A 25685-nucleotide genomic window follows, 5' to 3' on the forward strand; every position below is an offset into this window, starting at 1 on the left:
TGTGCTTAGTTAATTTGGTCACCAGCTTTTAAAAGTTTGTTATGGTCCTCTGCTAACACTATTAAGTAACCAGGTGAGGTCCCTGAGCCGAGCTTTGAAAACCATAAACAGAACACAGAGTAAGGGTTAAATCCCCTCTGTTACCATGGAGACGAGGACAGCGGTCGCCAATTGACAGGCGCATGGGGGATGGGGGGGCACTCTTGATTGACAGTACAAGGGGCAGGGTCAAAATATAGCACTCTCTGCTCATTGGCCAGAATTGAGTCACATTGCCAGTTTGGAACGCAAATGAAAAGAGTTGGTGTGGCCCGCCCCTGCTCTCCGCTCTTCTGCTGCCGCTGGTCGGGTAACAGCGAGCCACCTTCCAGAAATGGTGTAGAATATCAGGAAAAACGACGAGGGAGCACGGCCAGAAAGAAGAGCGAGGCTACGAGACTTACGCCAACGGTAAGGCGACGTCTAATTTACTTCTTGGCACGGGGTGTCACGGCTGGCACCGGGGTCATACCGTGTCTGTCGGAACGCGTGAGGTTAATCGTTTGCACAAGCTAACGTCTACTCGGGGCCCCAAAACAGCAGCAAGCAGCAGCATTCGCTTCTAGCTTGCTTGCTAACGTTGACGTTAGTTTAACGGCTAAGTTTGTTACGCACTGCCTCATATCGTTAAAAAGTAGGAATATACTGACAAAAACGTAAGCAAGTGGGGCTAACAACATTAGCTAGTCTTGTAATGGAATTCAGCACCAGCTATCGTGGGGGGAATATAGCTATGAATTAAAATAAACGTGTGAGTAAAACGTTTAGATAAAATTTTCTGGTCAGCTATAACGTATCTAATTCAGCTTTTCTAGTTTTAGCTAAAGTTAGCTAGGTATTTTCATGAGAAACTTTGGTCGTATAGGTCATGACCTCTGGCACAAATAAGGAGCCAGATATTTTGACAAGTGTGGGTCATAATCGTGGCTGGTCCTTATGTTTTACTAGAGCTGGAATGGTGTGGCCATGGCCGCCCAGTGACCCCAAATGTGGGCAAAATAACAAAAATAACACCACAGTTAGAGCTACCCCCCTTTCCCTTCAGTGCCTGTGTTTAGCCACAGTGTGTTTATCTGTTTTTCATTGTCTTATATGATAAATACCTTTTGGCTCTTGGTTCAACCTGCAACAATTAGTTGATTAATACTATAGTCCATTGACAGAAACTTAATCAGCAGCTATGTTTATAGTCTGTTATTTGTCATTTTTAAGCAAGAATGGATCAGAGGCTATTTAAATGTATGACAAAGTAATCCAGTGGACTCAAAAGCACATTTGATCCACACATACTTACTAGCTTACAACTTACTCACCAGAGTTGTTGTTATTGTTGTTAATTGCCTGGCCTTGTTGGTGTTACTTAACTGATCAGTGCAAGTTGCCACAGCTTCCACCTATGTCCTTTTTTATGATGAATTGTATTTATTGTAAGTTTATTCAAATGGTCAGTTAATAGCTGTTGTGGTTTATTCACTTTGAAATAGTCTTGGTTTGGAAGTCATTGTGTGCATGTTTTAAATGCATTCTGCAAAAGCCAGTTGGGCCAGCAGGCCAGTTTACAAGGTGATGTAAAATGATGTGCTTTGTGCCCATTGTATGAAACTGTATGAACTGAGTGGTCAAAACCTATAGGGCAAATCCTCTATGTACTTAATGAACAATATTACTATTCTTCAGATAAGATAATGTTGTCTGTGGGTGCAGCTAATTGTTGCCACAACAGCTGTCACAGTGGGGCAGGTATTGTTTTCACCTTGTGAGTCTGTGTATCCTCATGGAAAAATGTGTCCCTGGAGACACATACTGTAGCGGGAAATTCATCAACCAACGTCTGCGTCCAGCTGCTGGACTGGAAACCCTGCCTTGGCAGGTGTTGATATCTCTGTGGACAAACTTTGTCACCACCATAGCAGCACAACTGTGCAAGATACAGTCACAAAACTGAACAGGTGAGTAGATGACATCAAAATGAAGGCAGAGTTCGAAGATGGGTGTGGTCTGACCCATGAGTGCTGAGTACTCATGTAATAACTACTAAGTACTCATGGGTCGTAACGTCAACAAGTTGACAGGCATTGCAGCACACTCTCTAGTTGCCTATGCTTCACACCTCCTCCTTGTATTATCTGCACTCAAGAGGGTCAAATCATGCCCAGTAATTTGCTTATTTCAAGAATAAAAAGCAACAACAGGCTAAGTGAAGAAAGTCTCAGAAATAATAATATATAATATAATAATTTCAGGTCTTGCTTTATCATCTTAAAAGCATGGCATCCTGTTATTATGGAATAGAGTAACCTCTTTTAAACCTGAGATCACATGGCTAGGGACAACAGGGGACAATCTACCAGTGACAATTACATACACATCTATTGTTATAGCTGACACCTGGTCTAATGCAGTAAGCTATTATTCAAATTAAGTGCTGTGCTATTTATCTGAGTGTTATGAAAAGGCTGATTTGTTTATCCCCACATAATTCTAATACTTAGTTTAGACATATGATCATTTACATGTTGGATGGCTGCAGTGTTCCCTCGTCTATCTCTACTTTATATTCACCTGCTTCTTGCACTACCATCTATTAGAGTTAATCATGATCAGCATCAGAGCTGCTTAAAGAATTCACTCAGCAGAAATAGTTGGGCTGATTGTTTTTTTCTTGTGTGAAATCAGCATATCAGGATGTCCTTTCATTCTCAAGATACTCACCAGCTGTGTGCAAGGTGCCAGTTTCAGTCCCAGCAACAGTTAGCATCAACATTATAGTAACAGACATGTTGTCTCAAGGCATGCATGATGTCAGGAAATAATTGTTAAAGGATAAATTGTCAGGATTAATATGAAAATCATGCTAGATTATGCTGTGTCAGGTCATAGGAAGACGGTTCATTTTGCAACCACAAGTGCACAGGTGTGTTCGTCTTTTTAGACGGTCTATTTCTGTTTAAATGTGACAGATAAAAGCCAGGTTTGCATGGGTGAAGTCAACATCCAACTGTGCACTGACAAAAACCTTTGTGATGATTGAAGTGAGCAGAATTGCTCTTTACTGTGTACAACCTTTGTTGTCACCCACTGACAGTCAGCATGATATTTAGAAGCTTTTCAAAGATCCACCTGCTGGAAAAATACAAGAATAGAGATGTTTGAAAATGTTTTGCTTTAACAAATGTCACATGTTTTCTACTCTCGAGCTGAAGTAAAGAGTGCTCATTACCATAAGTGATACAGTCTTGGAAACTGTGGTGTTTGTAACGCAGTTAGTACAGGTATAAATAAATCTGTGATTTTTCTTCTAGTCATCTGCATCTATACCAAGCAGAATCACCACAAGTACAACAGTACAGTAAGGTAAGATGGTATAGTAAGAGACTACTGGTTGAGACTAGTCATACTGGTATTACATTGGAATATAAAATAAATGCATTAGCCAAAGGTCCATACACTTATTAATATGGTGAAGTATCCATATTATTCCATATTTGTGAAACTTGATATCATGTCACATGCTTAAATTTATTGAGATAATCCCAGAACAACACATCTTAAAACATTATCTGGTCAAAGACCACTCTGACCCAGTGATTACCTCAGGGATTAGGCTTGTAGATGATTAGGTTGACTTTTGCACCTATATTAGTGCTTTAACAGTCTAAACAGCAAACAAAGTTTCAATCAGGATATCACAATCAGGATGTGGTATTTTTGTCATGAGAAATAATATATGTGCAAGGGAGAAGAAAACTTCTGATCAGCGGGAAATTAAGAAATTGAGTGACTCAATTTTTGAACTCATTATATCATTATATCACAAGTCTTTTATGCACATTCATCTATGCCATAGAAAGGAAATTTATATTTGCGCATCACAATTAAGCTGCCCGAGCTACTTCACAGTTATTAGTCCTCAATAACCAAGAAGCTTATTTGTTGAACTTTTGATACCTTGTTGGTCCACTGCTGGCATTAATATAAATTTAAAGCGCTTGTTTCTGATGAAGGCTGTGAAACACTGCATTTCTCTGTGCTGCTGCTCATCTCATACCTGACCTATTTTTTTTTCCTCTTGGTGCAATTGACGCCTGAGAGTGATGCCTCAGAGACTGCTTTGATAGAACAGTCTGGATTGAAGTGTGCTGCTAATCTGAAAGCTTTGCCAGAACTATTTAACTGTGGTATTTATAGATCAGAAGGAAAATCTTTCATTTTATCTGTCAGTCTCCTGCCCCACTCAGTCTGTCTCTGTGCTTTTCCGTCTTCTTCTCCCATGTTTATTTTGAGAGTTGTTAACCATCCAGGCAATTTTTAGCATCCATGGAACATTTGCACCTAGAAGGCTAGGGTCTCACAAAATGAAGCTGAACAGAAAAAGACCAAAGGTCTCTCTGGAGAGTCAAGTGAAAGTGTTTTGTATTTTCACAGCATGAGGCTACATGTGCTGGAATGGTACACACACGCTCAGCACACTTAACCTGGAAAGCAGCCAGAGTCTCTTTGTACTGGTCTACTCAGCTGTGGAAGGCAAGGTCCGTCTGAGTCAGATGGCTCAATTACGGCGAGCCAACCAATCTTGCCTCGGGATCAGAGGGTATCTCTGTCTTACATGGCCTAACAAAGGCATTGCCCTGCTTGCTCTGTTTGGACAAGACCCATCGACCATCATCAGCCTCAGGGGTGACCTCAGCATCACTGAGGAAGTGCTGCTTTTTTAGAGCACAGGATGTGAAAGCGGACTTTTACATTAGGGATTCACTAGCAAGTCCCTCTCACCCATTACATATTAGAAGAAAGTAATTGACATGTAGTGTTGTCTGTTAAGATAACATCTGGATGTCTATCTTGCTCTTTATGAATTGTAGTCTCCCATACCTTCACTGTTACTATATTGTGTGGATGTCATTAACTGTAATTCTATTTTTTCTTGATGTCTGTATGTTCTGTTCTGACTACCTTAAGTCTGTCTTTGGTTATGACATAGTGCATCAATTAATAAAAAATAAAAAAAGAAATAGAGGTGCAATGATTAGTCTTTGGTAATTGATTAATATATTAAAGTTATTTTATGTAAAAATGGCCAAAAAACCTCTCAAAATTGAAGACTTCCTGTTTTTTTACTCTGTTTTTGTCATTTTGACTTGGCTTCTTGGAAACACGGATGGACATTTTTCAATATTTTCATCAGCTTGACTAAGAAATTAATAGAGAAAATGATCTACAGATTAATTCATAATGAAAATAATCATTAGTTGTATCCCTCATTTGGAATTGCTTAGTTCAACATAATGAGCGCAATTGAACTCATGCACATAAATTACTCATTTAATGACAATAATGTTTTATAGTAATGATAATCATTTCATCTATAAAATGTAATGAAACAAAAAAATCACATCACAATATTACAGGTTATACGGTAATGTCTATTTGCTTGTTTTGTATGGTCAACAATTTATCCCCAAAATATTTTATTTACAATTATATAAAACAGAAAAATGAGAAAATTCTCACATTTAATTTTGTTCCAGTGAATGTTTGACATTTTTTCTTAATACAAATTATTATTCAGTTATCAAAATAGTTGTTGAACACTCTGTCCATAAAAATTGATGAGTCTGTCGGGCAGATGCGACATCCCCCTGTGTGACATAAATAGGCACTCCTCACCAAAAAATAATTGAGGACAGACATGCACACAGACAAAAGTATCCAATTAATATATTCAGCCCCATAAGGGCTGAATCAAGGTCTGTTTCTTCACAATTCGTTCTTTAGTATCTCTTATGCCACAGACACATTTTGTTTCATTTCAGACTTGTCATATGAATCATAATAAGTATGGAGTTAATATATTTTCAAGCAAACTTTTTAGTACATTGGCTGGCAGGGTCTTTGATGTACTAATCTAATAGGAAGGCTCATATGGTTCCTAGATTATTTATTTTTACACTGCTCCCCAGAAGAGCTTGTTAGGCATCAGCGTTCTTGAAATTGATAATGAGCTGAATGCCCTTTGAAAAAAAGGTGGGGTTTGTTTGTCTTAAAGCCCCTTGCTGGGTTAAGGGGCTTAACTTCACAGCAACCACTTACGCCTCACTTCACAGCAACCCCTCTCTTTATTTTTGTATCTCATAGCAGTTTGGGGTCCTTGGCCATCAGATCTTGAGGTCTATCATCAAGCAGCTCATGTCAAACTGAGTCACCCCATCCCTGTTCTTTCCATCTTGTTTTGACCCCCTCATCTTATGCACAGCTCTGTTAGCCAAGTGTGAGACTCGAGGCTTGTGTGTCTGGCTACACCGCCAGCTAATCTATATGCTAATGAGAAGATGATAATCAATGAGGTTCACGCATGGTTGGCCCCAATCAATACCAGATTGCACCAGCAAATGACTCAAATGGCTACATTTCATACGGCCAGGCAGTTGGGTGGCGTGTTAATGTGGTGGGGCAAGCCATAAGTATGCAATTATCCTCTGGTTTTATCTACCCTATTCCACATAAATGAATTCTGTTGTCATTAAAGAGAGGTTTGAATTCAACTGCAAAGCTATCCCATTTCACTTTTATGAGGGGTTTGCAATCTCCCACTTCTTTTGTTTTGCATTTCATTTCCATAACTGCAGTAAATAGGTGGTTTGTCACTTTCCTGTTGTGATTTGGCTGGCATGTCCCTCACAGGCTCTGATTTGTATCATAAGGGATTTAATGGTGCTATTTGCTAGTTGCAGCTTTAGGTTATATTTTGTTAAAGATTTAGTCCACCATTACCTTATATAGCAGGGAGTTACTGGGTAATGGCCATCTTGGTGGATCACAATTTTCATTTTTTTACTCTCTAGCCTCAGTGTCAGTCATGTCACAAAATTGATGCTGATTACTGTCCTGCTAGTAAGATAATGGGTTAGATGTTCAGTCTGGCCAAAAGTCACTACTCCTGTCCTTAGCTGAATGTTATGATACAAAATTGGCCCACTCAGAGCTGCACGTTATTTATGGAAATGGTGCTTTGTATAAATGGTTTAAAAGCTGCAGTCTTTAAATTTGTGGCATTGAAAAAGAAATGAGACCTTGAATTTTCAGCTGCCCAGACCAAGACTAATCAAAATAAAGACTATGCTATCCCTGAGCTGTCATTTTAATAAAATACCTCATTACCTTAGATTTGCGGCTTTTCAATAAAATAATTTAGGTGATAATTACAGTCTACCTTATGTTGGCGGGTCTATGTATCCTAAAAAAAAAAATCAGCATTCAGGCAGCAGAAGAGGGGGAGGGGAGAGACAGAGTAAAATCATTACCATCATCTTCATTAGAGAGGATCCTGTTGTCCAATCAGTGTGCTGCTCTGCACGGGGAATCCATAGGCACCCCGTTGGCTGTCGCTAGGATACCACATAATCAGGAGGCAGGCCGTGGCCTGGTTGGTGGAGTGGGATGTTGATGCTGGGACGACGAGCTCGCTGTGTGTTGGGGGTAGACAAGAGGGGCTGGGGGTTTAGATACACCACAGAAACGCACTCACACACGCTCACTCATTCACTCAGTTAGCCAACCAGCCAGCCACACAGTTAGGCAGACAAAGAAGAGCAACATCCTGCAGGAGGACAGCACGCTCCCGGGGGATGGGGCATCATACCCCTGCATCGCGTTGGGGGGGCCGGAGAAGGTAGGAGAAACCAGGGTTAGGGGGCTTTGTCTCAGCAGCACCCTCCACACACACACACACACACACATACACATGCATTTCTCTTTGGATCTCCTGGCTGTTAAAGCCATTATCTCACATCAATCGATTTGTGTAGCTGACAAATGTATTCTTGTGGTATTTTTAATGTGGGTCATCAGAGTTTTCCTATATCTGGACTAAAGGATGGACACTGATGGAGGCTCCTGCACTTCCTTACTGTGATCTAAGCTCTGAAGAGACAGCCAGTCTGTCTGACAGCCTCTTAACAGCTCTCATCTTCCTGCAGGCTATGCAAATACTCTAGACACAAATCTGACAGTCAGTTCTTCCAGTCTTGTAATGCTAGCATGAGTAGATCACTGTATCCTCTGAAGGCTGCAAAGAGCTGAAATAGTGTTGTTATGGTGTTGACCGGCTCTTTGCAATGTATTACAGGCTGCTGGCGCTGCTTTGATATGCAGTCAAACACACTGGCTTTACCACTTCTCATGGGTACCAGATTTGTCCTGAAATCAACTCAAAGCTTGATTGTTGTCGTGGATGTAGTGTTAAGGACTGGAGGGGTGGGGGGTCTCCATCGTACCCTCTTTACTGATGGATGGGTGACTCCTCTCAGAAAGACAGGGGCTGAAGGCATCATTACCAGAGGGGATTCCCTCCCGTCTATACATGAGGAGGCGATGGGAAGCAGACTCTGGGATGTAGGCTAATGACTGCATACAGGCAGGCAGGCTTTGGCAGCAGTGGTGCTTTGTTTACAACCATGAGCCCACTCTGCCTGACCGGATTTCAGCTTTTTCACGGATGCAAATATGTGAAATTTTGAATTCACGGCAGCCACTGTTGAATATAAATTCATGGTCCCTTTGTGTTGGGAAATTTTAGAGTTTATATTAGTTTTTGTATTTTTGTTAAATCTTTTTGTCTCCATTTGTTTTCACTTCTGGCTGGGGTTGTTATTCACGTTTAGTTATAATTTGTCTGATTCCATATAATGCTCTTAGGGTTTGTCCTGCTTTGCATGCTTTTGCAAAGGTTTTTTTTTTAAATTGTTATATTGACATGTACACTAATTGCCTAATATAAGTATTTTCTTTCATTATTATGAATCGTCTTAAGTTTCATTTAGAGCACAGGCAGTGCTGCAAACTCAAATTCCAGCCTTTTCTCATTCAGTGACTGATTTGTTTACTCAAACATTTTAGAGCTATTTAGGGCTGTTCTGCTTTTGCCATTTTAAGGAATAGCATATGGTTTAGTAAGATTGCAGTTTGTTTCCAAGTCTGCTTTGTAGCATAAGTGGGCTATAGAGCTGTGCTTTGGCCCCTAATCCACTCAAAAGAATAATGATGAGGAGGAGGAAATAGCTTAAGAATTGCGGTATGGCAGCAGCCTTGCTCCTTATTTAATTACTTCCATTACACCCTTGCCTTACTCCAGCCCATTTGAAAGCCTCAACATGCTCACCCAACCTTTGCACCTCACATACTCTTTCCCATCCTACTCCCCCACCCCAACCCCCCATTCCTCAATAACTTAATGTGTACACCTCTGTCCTCAAGGCTAGAAATTCCAACCTCCCTGTTTTGGCCTTTCTTTTCAGCTCTGTTACATCAGCTGTCATGCTGTTTGAATCCTCCTCCACACACACTCTCACACCCTCTTCTCTACACCACCAGCATCTCAAATTCTTGAGGTCTTATTCTTCTCTTTTTCTATCAGAGCTCAGCTTCATCATAGGCTTCTGAATTTTCTTCATATCCTTTTAACAACTTAATCTATGCTTTTTTGCCTCCACCAAGGAAGGATACTATCTCTCCTCCCATCGTCTTTGCATCTTCTCACCCCTCACACTATGCTATCCTCCATGTCATCTGCTTGGAGAGCTCTGGACCCATTCCTCCTGTGCTAATGGATAGCAGAGCACCAGGGGACCAACCCTTAAAAAGGCTTTTATGTAAGGGGCCTAAATCATGTGTTCTTTTTTCGTTATGATTGACAATAACAAATGGATGTGGAACTCTGAGATGGTGTATGTCATATAAATGTTGTTTTGACACAGTACTTTTTTATAGACCAATTGCTGTAAAAGAAAAAGTAGACTGGACTCTAATCAAAGGAATTTGAGCAATAATTAGGCCTATACTCATTAAAGTTGATGACGTGTTTGGCTCATGGTTTGGGCTGTTTTGATTTAGTTTTCCGTCATATCTAGAACAACCTCTGTTGCCTTCCCAATTAGTTTTTATCAAATGTACGAGTCTTGTTTAGGTGAAATGCTCCAGTGTTTAGGATGCCATCCAGCGTGGCTATGAATGTTAGCCAGCTACCCTTCCTTTCCTGCTAAATTCACTGGCTTTCATTAGCTTCTAAAATTGCATTTTTGTGTGCTTCTCTAACCAGCTTTGCTCTGCCTGGCCTCACTTTTTGTTTTTGGAGAATGAAGTCAGATGCATTGTACAGTGTTTCAGAGTTTGTGTGTGTAATCTTGGAATACTACAAGGGCAGTTTATTTGAACAGGCTTCTAAATTTGTATGTAGTGTTTCTGTTATGAATTTGTGCCTTTTAAAATGAGCAGACTTCAGAGGAATCCTTAATTTCCCAGTTGATGCTTGGGTTCGATTGCAGATTTGTGTAATGCAGCTCTTTACCTTGCTGTAGTGTTTACAGCTTTGTTGCCATCTGTGGTCAGATGGCATATTTTGGGAATAAGAGAGGTGTGAGTATTGTAGCAAGGCAGGTAGACTTTCCTGGTGTAGTGATTCCCACAGAATTAGATTCTATTTGTGGCTGCAACAAATAAATCAATGTATTGGAAACACTGCTGGTAGACAGTATATTCATCTATGTGTCAGGATTTTTTTTTTACTGAATTCATGTAATTTTAGTTTGACCCAGTTTATTAAATGATTGAATACATGGTAATCAAATGATAATAAAACCATACTGCTTTGTGCGTTCCTGTGTTTGTATGAAAGTGGGTGCAGAGACAAATGTTTTGTTTGGTTTGTCAGACGGATCTCTTGAAATGGATCCAGTTTATATAGGATGCTTTAGCAGATGTTTTTTTTGTTCACTGTGTTAAAATGTATTATTTTTAGTCAGTCCTTAAACCATGTGCTGTACAATGACAGTTAAATGTTAAATGTACAGTCAGCTATGTTAATGAAAAAAATCTTGAGATTATTGATACTGATTATTGTCTTTATTGCTTCATCTGCTGCTGATTGATGATTTTAATCTTGCTTACAACATAGTTTGAATAAAGTTTGGTAGTGCCTTTGGTTATAGAAAACTTTACTATACTTCATCTTTAGCCATGCATGAACTAATTTTCACTGCTCACATGATTTTTCATATCAGATAAATTTATTACTTCCCTTACATTTTATGTGTTGGTGGTGTCACATTTTCTGCATGCACAGGGGAATTTTAGAGTTGGTTGTTGTCAGATGTGTTTTTTGACTGATGCAGAGTTTGGGGTTTGGATATAAAGAAGGTAAATAGTGTGCCCTTTTTCACTTTTCTCTGTTTTTTTTGGTCTTCCAGGCACAGGAGAGCCATTCAGAAGAGCCGGGGGTCAAAGGTGAGAAGAGCAGAGGGCACCATGGAGAGTGAGCCGGGGGCCCCTGCCTCCACGGCCAGCAGCACCGGGACCACCACCCTCACCACCAGCTCCTCCAGCACCACAGCTGCCAGCAGTAGTAGTACTTCTAACACTACTGCTACTACTTCTACCACTTCCACTAGCAGTAGTAATTGTAGTAGCAGCAGCAGTAATAACACTAGCAGTAGTTCCAGTAGTAGTACTACAACAGGAAGGCAGGCAGTCCCTCAAATATCTGTTTACAGTGGGATACCTGACCGACAAACAGTGCAGGTGAGTTTCTTGGCTTTAATGAAATTGTTAACAGCTTGATATTAAGTTGTGATAATGTGTGTAATGTGTGGACACTCAGACAAATGCACAGACAAATACACATAAAGTAGCATACTTTCCTCTGCTCTGCTGCCCTCTGTTGGTGTGCATAAATCCACATACAGGCTTCTGATGTACTCCTGAAATTGTGTTTGATTCGTCTAATAATTGGATCAAGTGGTAGAAATAAGAGGGTATTTTTATTTCTGATCAATGAACTGATGAAGGAAACTTAAATAAATGGACATTTCACAGGATCTGTCCAAGTTGAAGGAAGGAATTCTCTCAATCCTTTAGTGCTCTAGACCTTTTGACCCTGAGATAAGCCTCTACACAGGCTTACCCTCCCTGAATAAGGTCCACTCAACTTTTAGTGCCGGTGCTTTTATAGAGGGGTTTTTTGTTACATTCAGCACTCCTTTTCTTGTATCCACCCTGCTGGTAGTTATAAGGCAAACACTATTGTTAAAATGCCCTCTGAGCTTAACAGACTGCTGGTCATTTATGGTCAGTGAGAGCTGAATGTATGTCTGTGTCGCATCTCCGCTAATTTTACCCTCATTCCAAGAGGTTTGGGTCTGGACGGTCCACTGACACCATGGACCACAGGTCAACATCCTTTCTGGTTGCTTGGCAACCAGGCAGGGGGCACGTTGAGAGGTGAAGGGTGAGGAGAGTTATTCTCAATGGCAGAGGTTTAGCTTTGTTATAATTACATCAAAGAATCATTGAGACTTGTTCACAGTGATTTGAGGGACTGGGCTTATTTATGTCTGTACTTGCAGTGATCACAATTTTTAGACATTTTGAAACATAGACTAATCCTCTGATCTACTATTGAATAAATTGATGATATGACACATTCTGATTTAACACAATTTGATTGAACTGTGATTTGTTATTGTTACTTTTCTGACAATGAAATTATGACTGCAACTAATGACTGAATTTCATTGTCAATTCATCAACTAATTGATCAACTAATCATTTATCTATAAACCATCAGAAAATAATGACAAATGTCCATCATTAATTCCCAGGGTGATGTTTTCAAGCTCATTGTGACATATTCAAATTTCTTTTATCCAACCAATAGTTCAAACCCAAACATTTTCAGTTTATGATGTGAGACAACTAAAAGCAGTAAATGTTTGTTATTTCTTTTGCTTGAAAATGGACTTTGTAGTTGCAGGTTAATTTTGTGTCGATTGGTTTATTTTTCTAATTGTTTCAGCTCTAAATAAAATTGATAGAAAAATTAAAAATCTTTTCTTTTTCCCACATCAGAAATATCCCATAAAATTATGTTATCTTCCACATCAAGAAAGAAACATAGGTAGTAATACACCAGAACCTAACCCTAAAGATGAAGTTTTCACTAAACTGCTGACGGAGTATCGTTTATCTCAGACCGTGAATAAGCTGCTAATGCTAGCATTACTTGCCTTGTTTTGAGTAGTCCTCTTTATTAATTTAACTGTAAGTGCACTTATCATCTTGAGGTTGGTGCCACAGGCAGATACTATGATACTGTTGCACATTTTGAAGACTGCAAATGTAATGTAATGATTTCAGGCAGAATGATTGGCAGCAGGTGTGTGATTGGGGAATGCAGAGGGGCAGGTCACACACACACACACACACACACACACACACACACACACACACACACACACACACACACACACACACACACTAGAGGCACAGAGCTTTTGTTGTGGACAGCTGTGTTGATATTTCATCCAGGATTTGGGTCACATCTGTTGTTGTCTATCAATGTAACTCAATCTCTGATCATCTTTGTTTATGACTGTCTTCATATTCAGGTGTTCCAGCAGGCACTACACAGACAGCCTAACACAGCAGCACAGTACCTGCAGCAGATGTATGCTGCTCAGCAGCAGCATCTGATGTTGCAAACCGCAGCCCTCCAGCAGCAGCACAGCCTCAGCACTGCTCAGCTCCAGAGCCTGGCTGCTGTACAGCAGGTCAGCAAACAGTCATGAAAGAATCATTCTTATTGTTTAGAGATGACCATTGCAGTTATTGTTGACCTGCTGCAAGACATGTTTCAGAAAATGGTAGGTCTCTCCTGCCTCTCTCTCGTGTTCTAGGCCAGTATTGCAGCTGGGCGGCAAAGCTCTTCGCAGAATGGCACTTCATCTCAGCAAACAGGATCTACTCAGGCTACGGTAAGTGCAGTTTTGAGTGTTGGTCCTGTCTTCTAAAAGCCTCGTAAGTTTAAGTTATCTTTGTCCATTAGATTATCATGGAACTAAGTTGATTTTAGCACCAAGACGCTTGGGTGAAACCGGGTACAACACTAGCAGGTCTGTGCGCAGTGCTACTTCTTTTTAAACAGATTAAAGATTGAAATACATTTTTGCAATATTTTAAATGTTAAAAAAATATTTTACATATTCTGGGTCTTGTATACTTGACGTCTTGTTTTGAAGAAAGAAACTGATGTATTGATACACATATTAGTAGAGGTATAGAGGTGTGTAACCTAATTATCCCATCTTCTCCCCCATAGATCAACCTGACCACCTCCCCAGCAGCAGCTCAGCTAATCAGCCGGGCCCAGAGCATTAGTTCTACCCCCACCAGTATTTCTCAGCAGGCTGTTCTGCTGGGAAGCCCATCCAGTCCCACTCTCACGGCCAGCCAGGCACAGATGTACCTGCGCGCACAGATGGTGAGATTGCAGACACCAGGAGCATAGCCACTGGCACATTTATTTCAGTGTGCATATATGCATAAACACAAGCACACACACATACTGCTTGAATAAATAAGCACAGTGCAGCTCAGATGTTGTCCTCTGTAGTCTACGTGTGTTATGGGCTTGATGTGTGTGTTATGCATGCATGCATGCGTATTATGCAGTAGTAATTGGTTTGCTTTATTCTCATCTTGCCAGCAGAGTAGGTGGTCAGGATAATCTGTCCAGCCCCAGAGGGCTCATTACAAACACAGAAGGGAATGCTTTGAATATGCATGGATACTCAGAAAACATTTCTAGTAGGTCACAGGTGTTCTCTTGGCTGAAGGTTAAGATCCAGTTGTTTTGAAAGAGTTGCTGAAGGAATATAAAGTCTGTATTGTTCTATTTTGTTACAGCTGGTTGTGGGTAACTTGTCGGTTTCAATTTTCCATCAGTTGGCAGTTGGCACACAGACTGTTCCTGCCACCTCATTATGACCAAGTATACAGCATCGTCAAATGTGTTTGATTCTTCTGGCAGGCAGCAAAACACATTTGTCAGTTTAGATTGCCATGGCTTTTATTTATGGTATAGTCTTCTGGTGTTAAATTAGTATTGCATAGATTAGTGTTAAATCAAGCCCTACAGAGATTGTCATTTCCTTTTGATTGATTGTTCCACACATTCACCAGCTAGAGGTTCAAAAGAGTGGAACTGTACAATTAGAACTATTATCAAAATATTATCAAAATTGAAATATGGCCAAGTGCAATATCTAAATCGCAGGAGCTGCAACGTTGTGGCGCTTACAGAAATGCCCGGTCTACAAATCATATTCTCCAAAACATAAATCTGATGTTGTATTTATTCCTTCTTCTTCTTCATCTGCTACTGCTTCTTCTGCTGCTCCTCCTCCCTCCTCCTCCCTCCTCCTCCCTCTTCCTCAAGTATAAAATATAAAGATATGAATCTAAAGCTATAAAGTGAGAAAAACCAACTGTCACTCATTTTGTCCCACTGTAGTATTGTATTCATGTCATGTATGTCATGTCGTTTTTTTTTTGTTTGTTTTTTTGTTTTTTTGAAACTATTCATTTCCTTCACCTATTGAAGATTAAAGAATGCAATCCAAAAAGCATTTCTTCAGTTCTCCTTTGTCTCTTATGCGTGTTGCTTTTCAGGCCCAGCAGAGCAACCTGGTGCAGGTGGCCAGGAGTCTGGGCCGGGCTGTTCCTCTGTCCCCGCAGCTCATCTTCACGCCAACAGCCACAGTGACGGCTGTCCAGTCAGAGAGTTCCACACAGGCTTCCTCACAGGTATGCTCACTGGAAGTTATTTTCATTAAAAACAGAATTACAATCTTTAATGTAGAACTTCCTGGACTGGATCCCACTTGAAAATATGAGATTAAATGCAGAGGTGAGCATAAAATTTGAGAGTAGAGGATGTGTGATGGCAGTATAAATGTCTTCACACATTTAGCAGATCAATAATGAATGAAAAGTTAAAAACATTGCACTTATGGTTGTTACGTTAACAGCATCATCCTTATGTCATTAATTAGTTTGGCGTTCTTAACATACATCATACCTCATTAATTTTGCAATAAACACAGAATGTGTCTCACTGTGAATGTGTCAATAATCTCCATCTTTCTGTTCAGAATCAGGTTCAGAACCTGGCCATCCGTGGCCAGCAGGGGGCGACCACGTCTTCCTCTCAAACGCAGACTCTGCAGGCTCTGAGTCTGAAGCAGAGCCCTGTGGCCATCCAGCCCACCTCATTGATCAAGAATCCTAGCCAGGGGACTCAGGCTGCCACAGGAGGGAAGACCAGCTCTTCTGACAGCCCTTCTGATGGAGGGAAGAAGGGGGATGGTGCAGCAGTCACAGAAGTCCGAGCTATAAATATGAGCCGCAGTGTTACAGCTGTCAGTGCTCAACCTCTGATTGCTCCAGGTAAGTAAACCTTGCAATGCCACTGCCTGAAAAGTTAATGATATATAAAGTATGTGTAGAAGCCTCTTACCCATGAAGCTGACCCTGTGAACATCACTGCCAAGGGCCCAGACCCCTGCAGAAAGTAGTGAAAATAATGGATATTACTGATATTTGTATAGAACAAAAATACATAGTTGCAGCCCTAATGGGTATTGAACATAAATATTCACTCATCTAATTTCTCTGTATTACCAAATTTTGTGTCCCAAACCAAAAGTGAACAATGAATGCTCAGTTACGTTCCTGGACTTCCTTAAGTATTCATCAACCAGGTATTTCAGAACTTACCTGTTAAGTCCTGAGTATCTTCAGGTTGATTAAACAAGCTCTAGTTGATAATGTGCCTCAATATTTCACCCAAGTCAGCTTCTTGTCTTGGCTTGTTTTTCTGTACAGATGAAAACAGTTTGATCATGTGCTACAAGATTGCATGGAGTTTAATTAATTGTACATTTTTATTTCCTTCTGTACCAACTTTACCAATATCAGTCTTGTAGAGCCAGGAGGAATATTTCCTCTCTCATAGCCAAGATGGGTCAAAGCCTGTCCTCATATGCTCATCAGGGGGTGCAGCTGTAACAGCAGGGGAGCTGTTAGTGCTCTGGCCTGGACTAGCTTCTCTGCCATTAGCAGCAGAGCTGCTTGCATCCTCACCATTGTTGCCAGTGTGCATATGAAATACACTGATATTTTGGTTTGGCTTTCAGACGTTTGGGGTTGACGTCTATCCATCTTTGGTTTTAGAAGGATTTGTAACAGTTGGGAAGCTTTTATCGCACTTAATTTGTTGAGTTGTCAACCTGTCTCTGCTGCGATCTGCGATCTGTTCCATTTGTGGGGGATATACTACTATATATATATATATATATATTATATATATCTATAAAAATAGATATAAATGTTGAGGTGAGAGAGATTAGGTGAGAAAAGGGTTTTTACACGTAACGCTCTTGTCTTGGTTGTTGGTGTGACATGTCAGGGCCTGCATCACAAATCCATTCACTCACTTAAGGGGTGAAACCAGCTGTATTAAAGATAGTGTGTTGGGTTGGTGTCTGGAACAGTTGAGCTGCTTTTGTGAACTAGAAGCTGTGAAAGGCAGAGTGCCACACAAGACTCTTTCTAAAGCACTTATTGTGTAATTGGAAGCCAGCAGCTGTTTTTTGTCTTTTTCATTTTAGTGTGAATGGTTGTGAATATGCCAGAAGTACAAGCTGATTAAGCCAAATTAAGTCAATTTTGTTTGCAGAATAAGTCCCTTCAGATGCACTATCACATCTTCCAGAGGGTCCTGATAAGACGCCACATTTTCCAAAATAGTTGATGGTGTGGATGGTGCATGAGCCTAAAAATATGAGTATAAATACACTGTGTGTGTTAATATCTGTTAGTACATGACTGTAAACCTTATATGGACTGAAGTACACTGTGTTAATGCATGCTGTTAGTTTTTGTCTGACTACTCAGATGTGTGTGTGTGTGTGTGTGTGTGTGTGTGTGTGTGTGTGTTTTTTGGGGCATGTGTCTGGGGAAGGAGGGGGGGGATTATCTGAATGTGTCTGTGCACAACTGTGTCTTGCTTTGTTGCAGTAATGGATTCACATAAAATGAAAGGGAGGATGGAAGCTGGAAGTCTGGCTGCATGCTGTCTGAAAAAATTAACATGAGTTGCCATAGCAGCAGGCCATGAGGGACAGGTGTGCACATGAGATGCTGGGGAGTTAATACACTGTGGATCAGGAAGAGGAGAGGCAGTATGGCTATCTGATAGGATCCAGATTAGGATAAAAGCTTGGATTCAACTTGACTGTGACTGGGCCATTGTGCACTTTGATTTGTAGGCTAAAATCACAGAAAATGTTTTGTCCTTATATGCCACTGTCTCTTGTTTATCCAACTCGCCAACTACTGTCATGATTAATGTTTAGTGTCCTGTTATAGCTAATAGAAGGGACAAACCAGTAATTTAGCTGCAGGAAACCAGAGATTTTGCCAGCCGTTGGTGCTGAGTGGTTAATGCACACCCTGTTTACAACCTTGGCTTTAATTAGGCTCTGTGGCTTATTAGTTAGTCTTTTAATGTTATTAAAATGTAGAAAATTACTCGTGACTGTTAAATTTCAAAAGTAGCTAATTTATTTGATGCTAAGAAGAACATTTAGTTACTTTATTAGTTTGCCATATTACTTTTGCTTTCCACCCTAAATTGGTTCTGCTGTACTTTATTGGGTTAACTGTGTACTAAGCTTGCATTAGGAGCATAAAAAGTCCAAATATTGTCTAGATCTTTTCAGCATCACATTTACCACTTTATTGGTGCATTTTTATGTACTTTGCTCATAATTTTAATGTTTCTGACAATACAGAAGTACAATCTTTAGGTACTTATTATTGAGTATTTCTACCTACTCCTACTTTATCCTTTAATTCCAGTGTATTTCAGAGGCATATATTGTATTTGTTACTCCACTACATTTATCTCATGGCTTCAATTACTGGTGACATTTTAGATTAAGATTTTACATAGAAAAACCTATGATGATAGTAGTAGTTAAAATTGGCTCCAATTTGACCAGCTACAACATGCTGCTTAATTTATCCATAATAATCATCTGATAATACAATATATGATGCCCTAACAAAATAACTCAGGAACACAGGCAATTCTGTACGTTTACTGTTTCTACAGTGTGGTTTTACTTCTTTGACATAAGTAAGTTGGCCTGAATACTCCTGAAGGCATCATAAAGCATAGGAAACTGAAACAGATAAGAATTAAGGAGGCTAAGAAATTTTTGCAAGTAACAAATATGGTTACAAAACAAAATGTTCTCAGTAACCATAGTGCAATTATTGAAACAGCATTGTTAATCAACTTTATCTTTACTTTACTCATGTATTAACATGACTCAACAGAGACTAGTCTGCCCTGATCTGAGAGAACAGCAAAATGGAGGTGGTGTGATTAATTGCGCTTGCTATTTTTGGTCATCAGTTTTCATCCAGCAATCCAAAAGATGACAGATCGTTTTGGAGCAGTGTTTCTCTTGCAGTCAATGTCACAAACATTAAGAGTCAGTCACATTCCCTGGAATAGGAATTGGGCTGGAAACTAATGTTAAGCTGTCTGGCTTCTTGCAGTAAGTGTTTGATCGCATACTCTTGGCAGGAAAGAGCCACCTTACTATAAAAACCACAGCAGGGAACCTCCAAAAGTGCCATGCACATAGATTAAAAGAGCAGGTCTGCACATGATGCCTGTTTCTTCGAAATATTATGTAGCTGCTAGCAACAGTATCGGTTGCCAATTTCACTTGAAAATGATTACAAAAAAACCCTGGAAAGGCAAGAGACTAAATGCTTAAGTAACCCTTTTTCATAACGTCAAAAAGACTTCAACTTTATGTAAAATTTTCTCACTTTACACATAAATCACCCTTTTTTTGCCCTTGTCTATTGTATTAAAACATCCACTCTGTTTATTCAAAGGTTGAAAGGGTCAGGTTGTACTTAAATTGTACTCTCACTGCACAGTATACCACTGGTAGAATACTTAAGTCCATCACTAATTTTCCCTATGATTTTATTTCTGTTCACTCTTGAGATTCTGAGCTTTTCCCTCAGTTATTTTTATTAAAGGTTTCAGCTCAGAGGGCCTGACATCGTGTTTTCACAGTGTCAGCCCCGTTTTTTTCTAATTTAGCTAGTGTTCCCTTAATCCCTATCTGATAAGGTGTATGCAAACCTGGTTTTGAATTGTAGTGAAGTGAGGAAAGATGGTGTAAGGCCTGCTGTTGCTCTGTTGTTTTAGGTTGGAATGTGTTTCATGAAAGTAAGCCAAAGCGGCAGCCAGTGAGAATGTGGAAACTCAGGGATTTTCCAGGGCCTAGTGCTACAACCTCATCAGGAACGTATACTGTCCTCAACCTCAGGACATTGCACAACTATGCACAAATAGAGTAAGATATCTGCACAGTAAAAGGGAAGTGGACGCCAGTTCCAAATACTTAGGATTGTATGATTTCATGTATATGTGTGTGTAGGCGTGGGTTCCTGAGTCATTCCAGTCCTTAGACCTTGAGGGGGAATAGCAGTTGCATAATTTCCCCTGTCTTCCTCTACTTCCAAGACCTCTCTGTTCCTCATTAGGGGTTTGAGAAAGTTGTCGGGATTCATGGGAAGGCTGGTTGTATCCGGTGTGCACTGATTCAGGAACCCCCCCTCCTTTCCCCCTCCTGGGGCTGTGAATCACAAGCTACCTCACTGTTTGATTCGTCTTTGAACTTTCAACTTCGGGCTGCTCTCTTATTTTACTTCCAACATATTCATTAATATCCATCGTGAAAAAAGTGGATTTACTTCCGTTGTCATTTATTGTGCAATGTGTGTGTTTCTGCTGCAAGGGTATATTTTATTTTAGCACCACTGCTATATTTAGCAGAGACCCAGGTTATTCAGTGACAGAATATGAGAAATCCTTTGCAGCTTGGAATATGTTTCCAGAGGTTGCCAAGAATGTAGTATGTCCATTTTAAATTTCACAATTCATATGGGCCACTTGTTATTGTCGACATTAACTGAACTATTTGTGTAATTTAGCATAACAATCCCAACTCAAGGTCAACTTCTGGGCTTTTTCTGGAGCCTTCAATCATATTGAACGGTCTTCATCAGTGGATGGAGTTTGCTTGGTTGTCTTGGAAATGGATCTTTTAACATGGAGGTTTAGTAGTTCTTGGGATTTCATCTTATCTCATTTAGGACTTCTTATCTGTGTTGGCCTTAAGGTTAAGCACCAAAGTTCATTCTTGATCTTGACATTAGAAGTTTGAGGCCACAGGTTTTTATGCCTCCGCACCAGAGGCAGAGGCATTATATGTTTTTGGGTTGTCTGTCTGTTCCATTCTTGTGAACACAATATCTTGCAACGTCTTGATGGAATTTCCTCAAATTTTGAACAAGCACTCACTTGAACTCAATGACAACTGATTAGAGTTTGGTGGTCAAAGGTCAAGGTCACTGTGACCTCACAAAACACATTTTCGGCCATCATACGGTCATTATGACACAATTTAACACAGTATCTCAAATATCATAAATTTCCATCAAAATGTCAAAATTTCAATTTGTCCAATACTTTGGTTTAACTAACCGACAAAACAAATGACAGTCCTATTAGACTCATCAATACTCCTACATACTTTTTACTGATAATGGTGAACATGGTAAACATTAAAAATTAAACCTAATTTTTGGTCAAAGTGCCACCGTACCTATGTACAGGCTCACAGCACACACAAGGAGAACACAGACAAATCATTTCAGCTCTAGTCTCATCAAACTACTTTTTTCAAGACCAAGAAGTTAACTTTTTCATGCCAAATAAAGTTATTTGTAGGATATTTGTTTTCATCATCTTTAACAATGATGTCACTCCTTTGTAACATGCATACTCTTTAAAAAAAAAAAAAAAAAAAAAAGTTAACTAACTACTTAAAAATTCATATTAAGGAGTTTTGTGCATTGATGCTGAATTTTTCAAGAGAAAATCATAATGCATCTAATAATTAATTATTTTTGCCACCCGAAGGCGTAGCTGCTGAACCGATGGATGTTGTTATCCACTGAAGTGTCTGTTTAAAGTTCTTCTCAAGTGTGATCCATCTTATAGGCTACCATCCTTGATTATCATGCTGCTGGCCATATCCACCTAACCATGGCTTACATCCATCCTGCTCTGAACATTGTAAATTAACTGAAGGCTTTCTGTGTCTGCCGTAGCTAACCAAATTTTCTGTTGGTGGGTTCCACCATGTGAAAAAGAAAACACTTTTCAGCAGATCCTGTAGCATTAAAGGGACTAATGACATGCAAACTCTGCTGGATACAAATATCTACATTTTCCACAGCAGGGTACAGACTGCGGTTAGTCTCTCACAGGGAAACTTTGAAACCAGATGGAGCCTATCCCACACAAAACATCATGAAAAGAGCAGGGGGAGGAGTAGGAGGAGGAGGGCGATGGGGATTTGAGACAAATGCTGATGTACTTGGCAGGTTTCCATGTTTGGATTTATTGGGGGGGTTTATTAACATCACCAAACACATCCCCACGTTCACACAGCTCACATAGCAGAAGCTCCTGTATAGTACTTCTCTGCAGGGGTAACTCATTTCTTCTTTGGGTTTCAGTAATAAGATTGAGTCTATCGGTCGTTATTGTTTCCTGGTAGAGTTGTTGGAGAAAAGGGAGCCAGCAAAGGGGCTGGGACCTACTGACTCAACGTTAACTCCATAAAGAGTGTCATGGACAGTTGGCTCTGCATGTCTGTTCCTAAGGCATTTCTAATATTTGAGTAGCCTCAGGCTACTTCCGCTGAACACTCTCCCACTCACACATGCTCCCACATTAGAAGATTGATGTACTGTGTCTTGGGCTTCGGGGCAAGTTATGAGCTCAGGATATCTTTTTACCCACAACAGCACTGACAGGTGGTGACAGGCCATTTTGAAACAATTTGTGAGTAATGTTCAGGCCAAAACTGCAACAGCAGGACTCTGTGCACCTCTGAACAAGCTCTTAATGTTACATCCTGTCAACAGGGGGCATACAGGTGAAGGGAACGTTACAAAACATGCTCTATTATGCAGACGTCTACATTTTTCACTGTTTATGAGCCTGTGGCACAGTGTCTCTGATATACACTGAGTTTGAACAGTTGTGAGCTCACATGAAATAAATATTGTTCATGGTTTGTAGCAAGTCAGTTCAACACAGTAAAGGTATTTCTGAATTACCTTTTATAGAAGACAATAATATTTGATAAGATTCCTCAAAGGGCTGCTCTTCCCAGGGAATTATCCTGTGGTGGAAATGCGCCTTTTTAGTAAAATTGCATTGCACCAGTTTTTTTAGTGTAAAATAATTAAAGGTACCCACAAACCTTTGTAGCTACAGTCATAAAAATGACAGATATAAATTGTAGGACTTAATTTAAAGGTAAAATGGCTTCTACGTAGTCAGCTCATAGTGACTTTAGGACTTAGAAGTGTTTGCGTATGGTCGATACATCATTTAATTTTCATACATTTCATAGTCAAAAATAAGCGTGTGTGTTGTTCTCATTCCAGCGTACACCCAGATTCAGCCACACTCTTTGGTACAGCAGCACAAGCAGCAGCAGCAGCAGCAGCAGCAGTTTGTGGTCCATCAGAATCAAGGATCCCAGAAGACTACTGGCCAGCTGCTGCAGACAGCCTCCATCCAGCCATCACAGCACCCTATCCCTGTGCTGCCCAAACCTGCTCCACACCAGCCCTCTACACCCAGCCAGCAGGCCACCATCTTCCACTCCACCATCAGCCCCCATGCCCTCCACTCTTCCCTCGGCCATGCCAAAGCTCAGCCCGTCCAGCTTACTGCCATCAACCTTCAAATACAGCCAACGGTGAGTACAGTTATACACACCAAGGTCTCAACAACTGAACATTTGACCAACTTGGGTTTTGTTTAGTTATATCAAACTGTTGCTGATATCAATGATAAAGTAAAAAACTTTGGAAAGGCCAAAAAGGTCAATCTGAGGGCAGTGTAAGTACAGGCAGGAAGTTGGAGCATGATTGGACAGGTACTACTTAACATCCTGACTTTTTATGTTGGTCACATCCTTGAATTTGGTATTTTGAAAGTGGTGACCAACAAGACAAAAACTACTGTTCCAACAACACCCACAGTATCCATTTCAGTTCCAAGACATACATGTTGAGAAGGACTCTTCTGAGTTTGGGAATCCTGGTGTAATATTTTCCCACTGGTGTGCTATTTTCCAAACCTAATGGTTTTCAATTTTTGAGTCACTGACATTAAAAGTACTAACAGCCCCTGATGTGTCTCTTCATGACTGTCTCAGATGTATGTTCTAACGTTTTTCCCTCTATCTTTTGATCCTAATGAATATCTAAGGCCTCTCGGCTGGTTCAGGACAGTAAAGATAAGCCAACCTCATTGGTGGTGAGAGAGACGTGTCCAACCCCCTCCACACAGCAACAGCAGCAGCAGCAGCAGCAGCAGCAGCAGCAGCAACAGCAGCAACAGCAGCAACAGCAACAGCAACAACAACCACAACCTGCACCTTTGCTGTCACAACCCACCAAGCCTGTAGAGCAGCCCAAGGTTGACACAGCTATACCAGCTGTTCAGCCACAAGGTAATAATTCAGCATTTTTCTAAGCTGCTAAATTGCTCTCTGTTGAGCACCTAAATGTTTTGGTCAATAAACTCTTTAACTAATTAGCCACAGCAAAAAGAATACTGATAGCAGTTTAAAAACTGTGTGTTAACGACATCTTTTCACCTTGACACAGAAAATATAGCTTTATCTCTGCACTCCTCCTTGTCAACTCTTGCAATCTTCAGTGGGGGAAAAGAAAATCAATGCTGATGTTTACTTGTATTTCGGCACATGTTGTGCCTGCAGCTCATTTAGTTTCACTGTTCCTTGTCTCATATTGCTCTGTTGCCGTCTGTTGTCAATCAAACGCCCAAAAAAGCCCTGGACAGCCGTGGACAGCCCTGTGAAAAAACAATTTCAAGTAAATGGAGAAACAAAGAAATGGATACGGTAATGTACCCAGACTGATAATGGACGTTTTATTGTTTTGATTATTTATAAACAGACACTTACAAATGATAGTGGGCACATACCGTTTTCTGTTGCAGTGTGTGATATTGGCCTGCTAGCAGTGAGCGGGGAATGTCATGGTTATATTTTGTTCACACCCATTACATACATGAAGTGGGCAAAAAGTTAGAAACATGTCACATCCCACTAACTCTCTGACAAAGTGTCAACAAAACTTGAAAATGTATTACAAGCACTGCTATTCTATTGTACAGGCTAAAAACTGCATTGCACTACGTTGTCACACAAGTACGCTGCCTTTCACAGTTAATTTTCTGAGTTTTAATGTTTAACGAAAAAAATAAGAAAAAACACATCATCTGGATTTATTCACATTGTCAGTAGGGAGTGTTTCCTTATTTTCTTCTATGACATTTTAAAAACACGTTTCTTTTAACATGTTACTTGCTGTGGGGATGTGACTGATGACTACTCAGTCATTGAACAGCTTTTGTCCATTAGAGAGTGTCTTAGCCCGGCTTGTGTAATACATATATGACGGATGCTTGGAAGAATGAAAGTTTCTAAACTTTGGAAAAACAGTTGTGATATTCTGGACTAAAGCATATGTAAGTGATGAAATGTGGGTGGATGTATCAAGAAAATCCCAGAAATGCTGCCTCATCAAATTTATTTTAGTGTTGCTGT

At 40.2% G+C, this 25685-nt stretch overlaps 1 protein-coding gene across 2 annotated transcripts in view; it reads left to right on the forward strand.

Annotated features, from left to right (window-relative positions):
* Positions 1-330: 330 nt before the first annotated feature.
* The window catches only part of LOC111233574 (polyhomeotic-like protein 2), a 34764-nt gene continuing 9409 nt past the window's right edge, over positions 331-25685 (forward strand). Inside the window, exons 1-9 of one of the 2 annotated variants that reach the window (XM_022761424.1) lie at positions 331-450; positions 11280-11610; positions 13476-13637; positions 13764-13841; positions 14186-14347; positions 15538-15672; positions 16020-16314; positions 23488-23804; positions 24320-24563. In XM_022761424.1, coding sequence (XP_022617145.1) covers positions 11338-11610; positions 13476-13637; positions 13764-13841; positions 14186-14347; positions 15538-15672; positions 16020-16314; positions 23488-23804; positions 24320-24563 — 1666 coding nt within the window. In that variant the 5' untranslated portion in view covers positions 331-450; positions 11280-11337. Of the gene's footprint in view, positions 451-9614; positions 9687-11279; positions 11611-13475; positions 13638-13763; positions 13842-14185; positions 14348-15537; positions 15673-16019; positions 16315-23487; positions 23805-24319; positions 24564-25685 lie in introns of those variants that run through there. The other variant, XM_022761423.1, reaches the window with a different exon arrangement.

This window comes from Seriola dumerili, unplaced genomic scaffold (genome assembly GCF_002260705.1).
Source record: "Seriola dumerili isolate Sdu_G_001 unplaced genomic scaffold, Sdu_1.0 BDQW01000409.1, whole genome shotgun sequence".
Classification (NCBI taxonomy): Eukaryota; Metazoa; Chordata; class Actinopteri; order Carangiformes; family Carangidae; genus Seriola; species Seriola dumerili.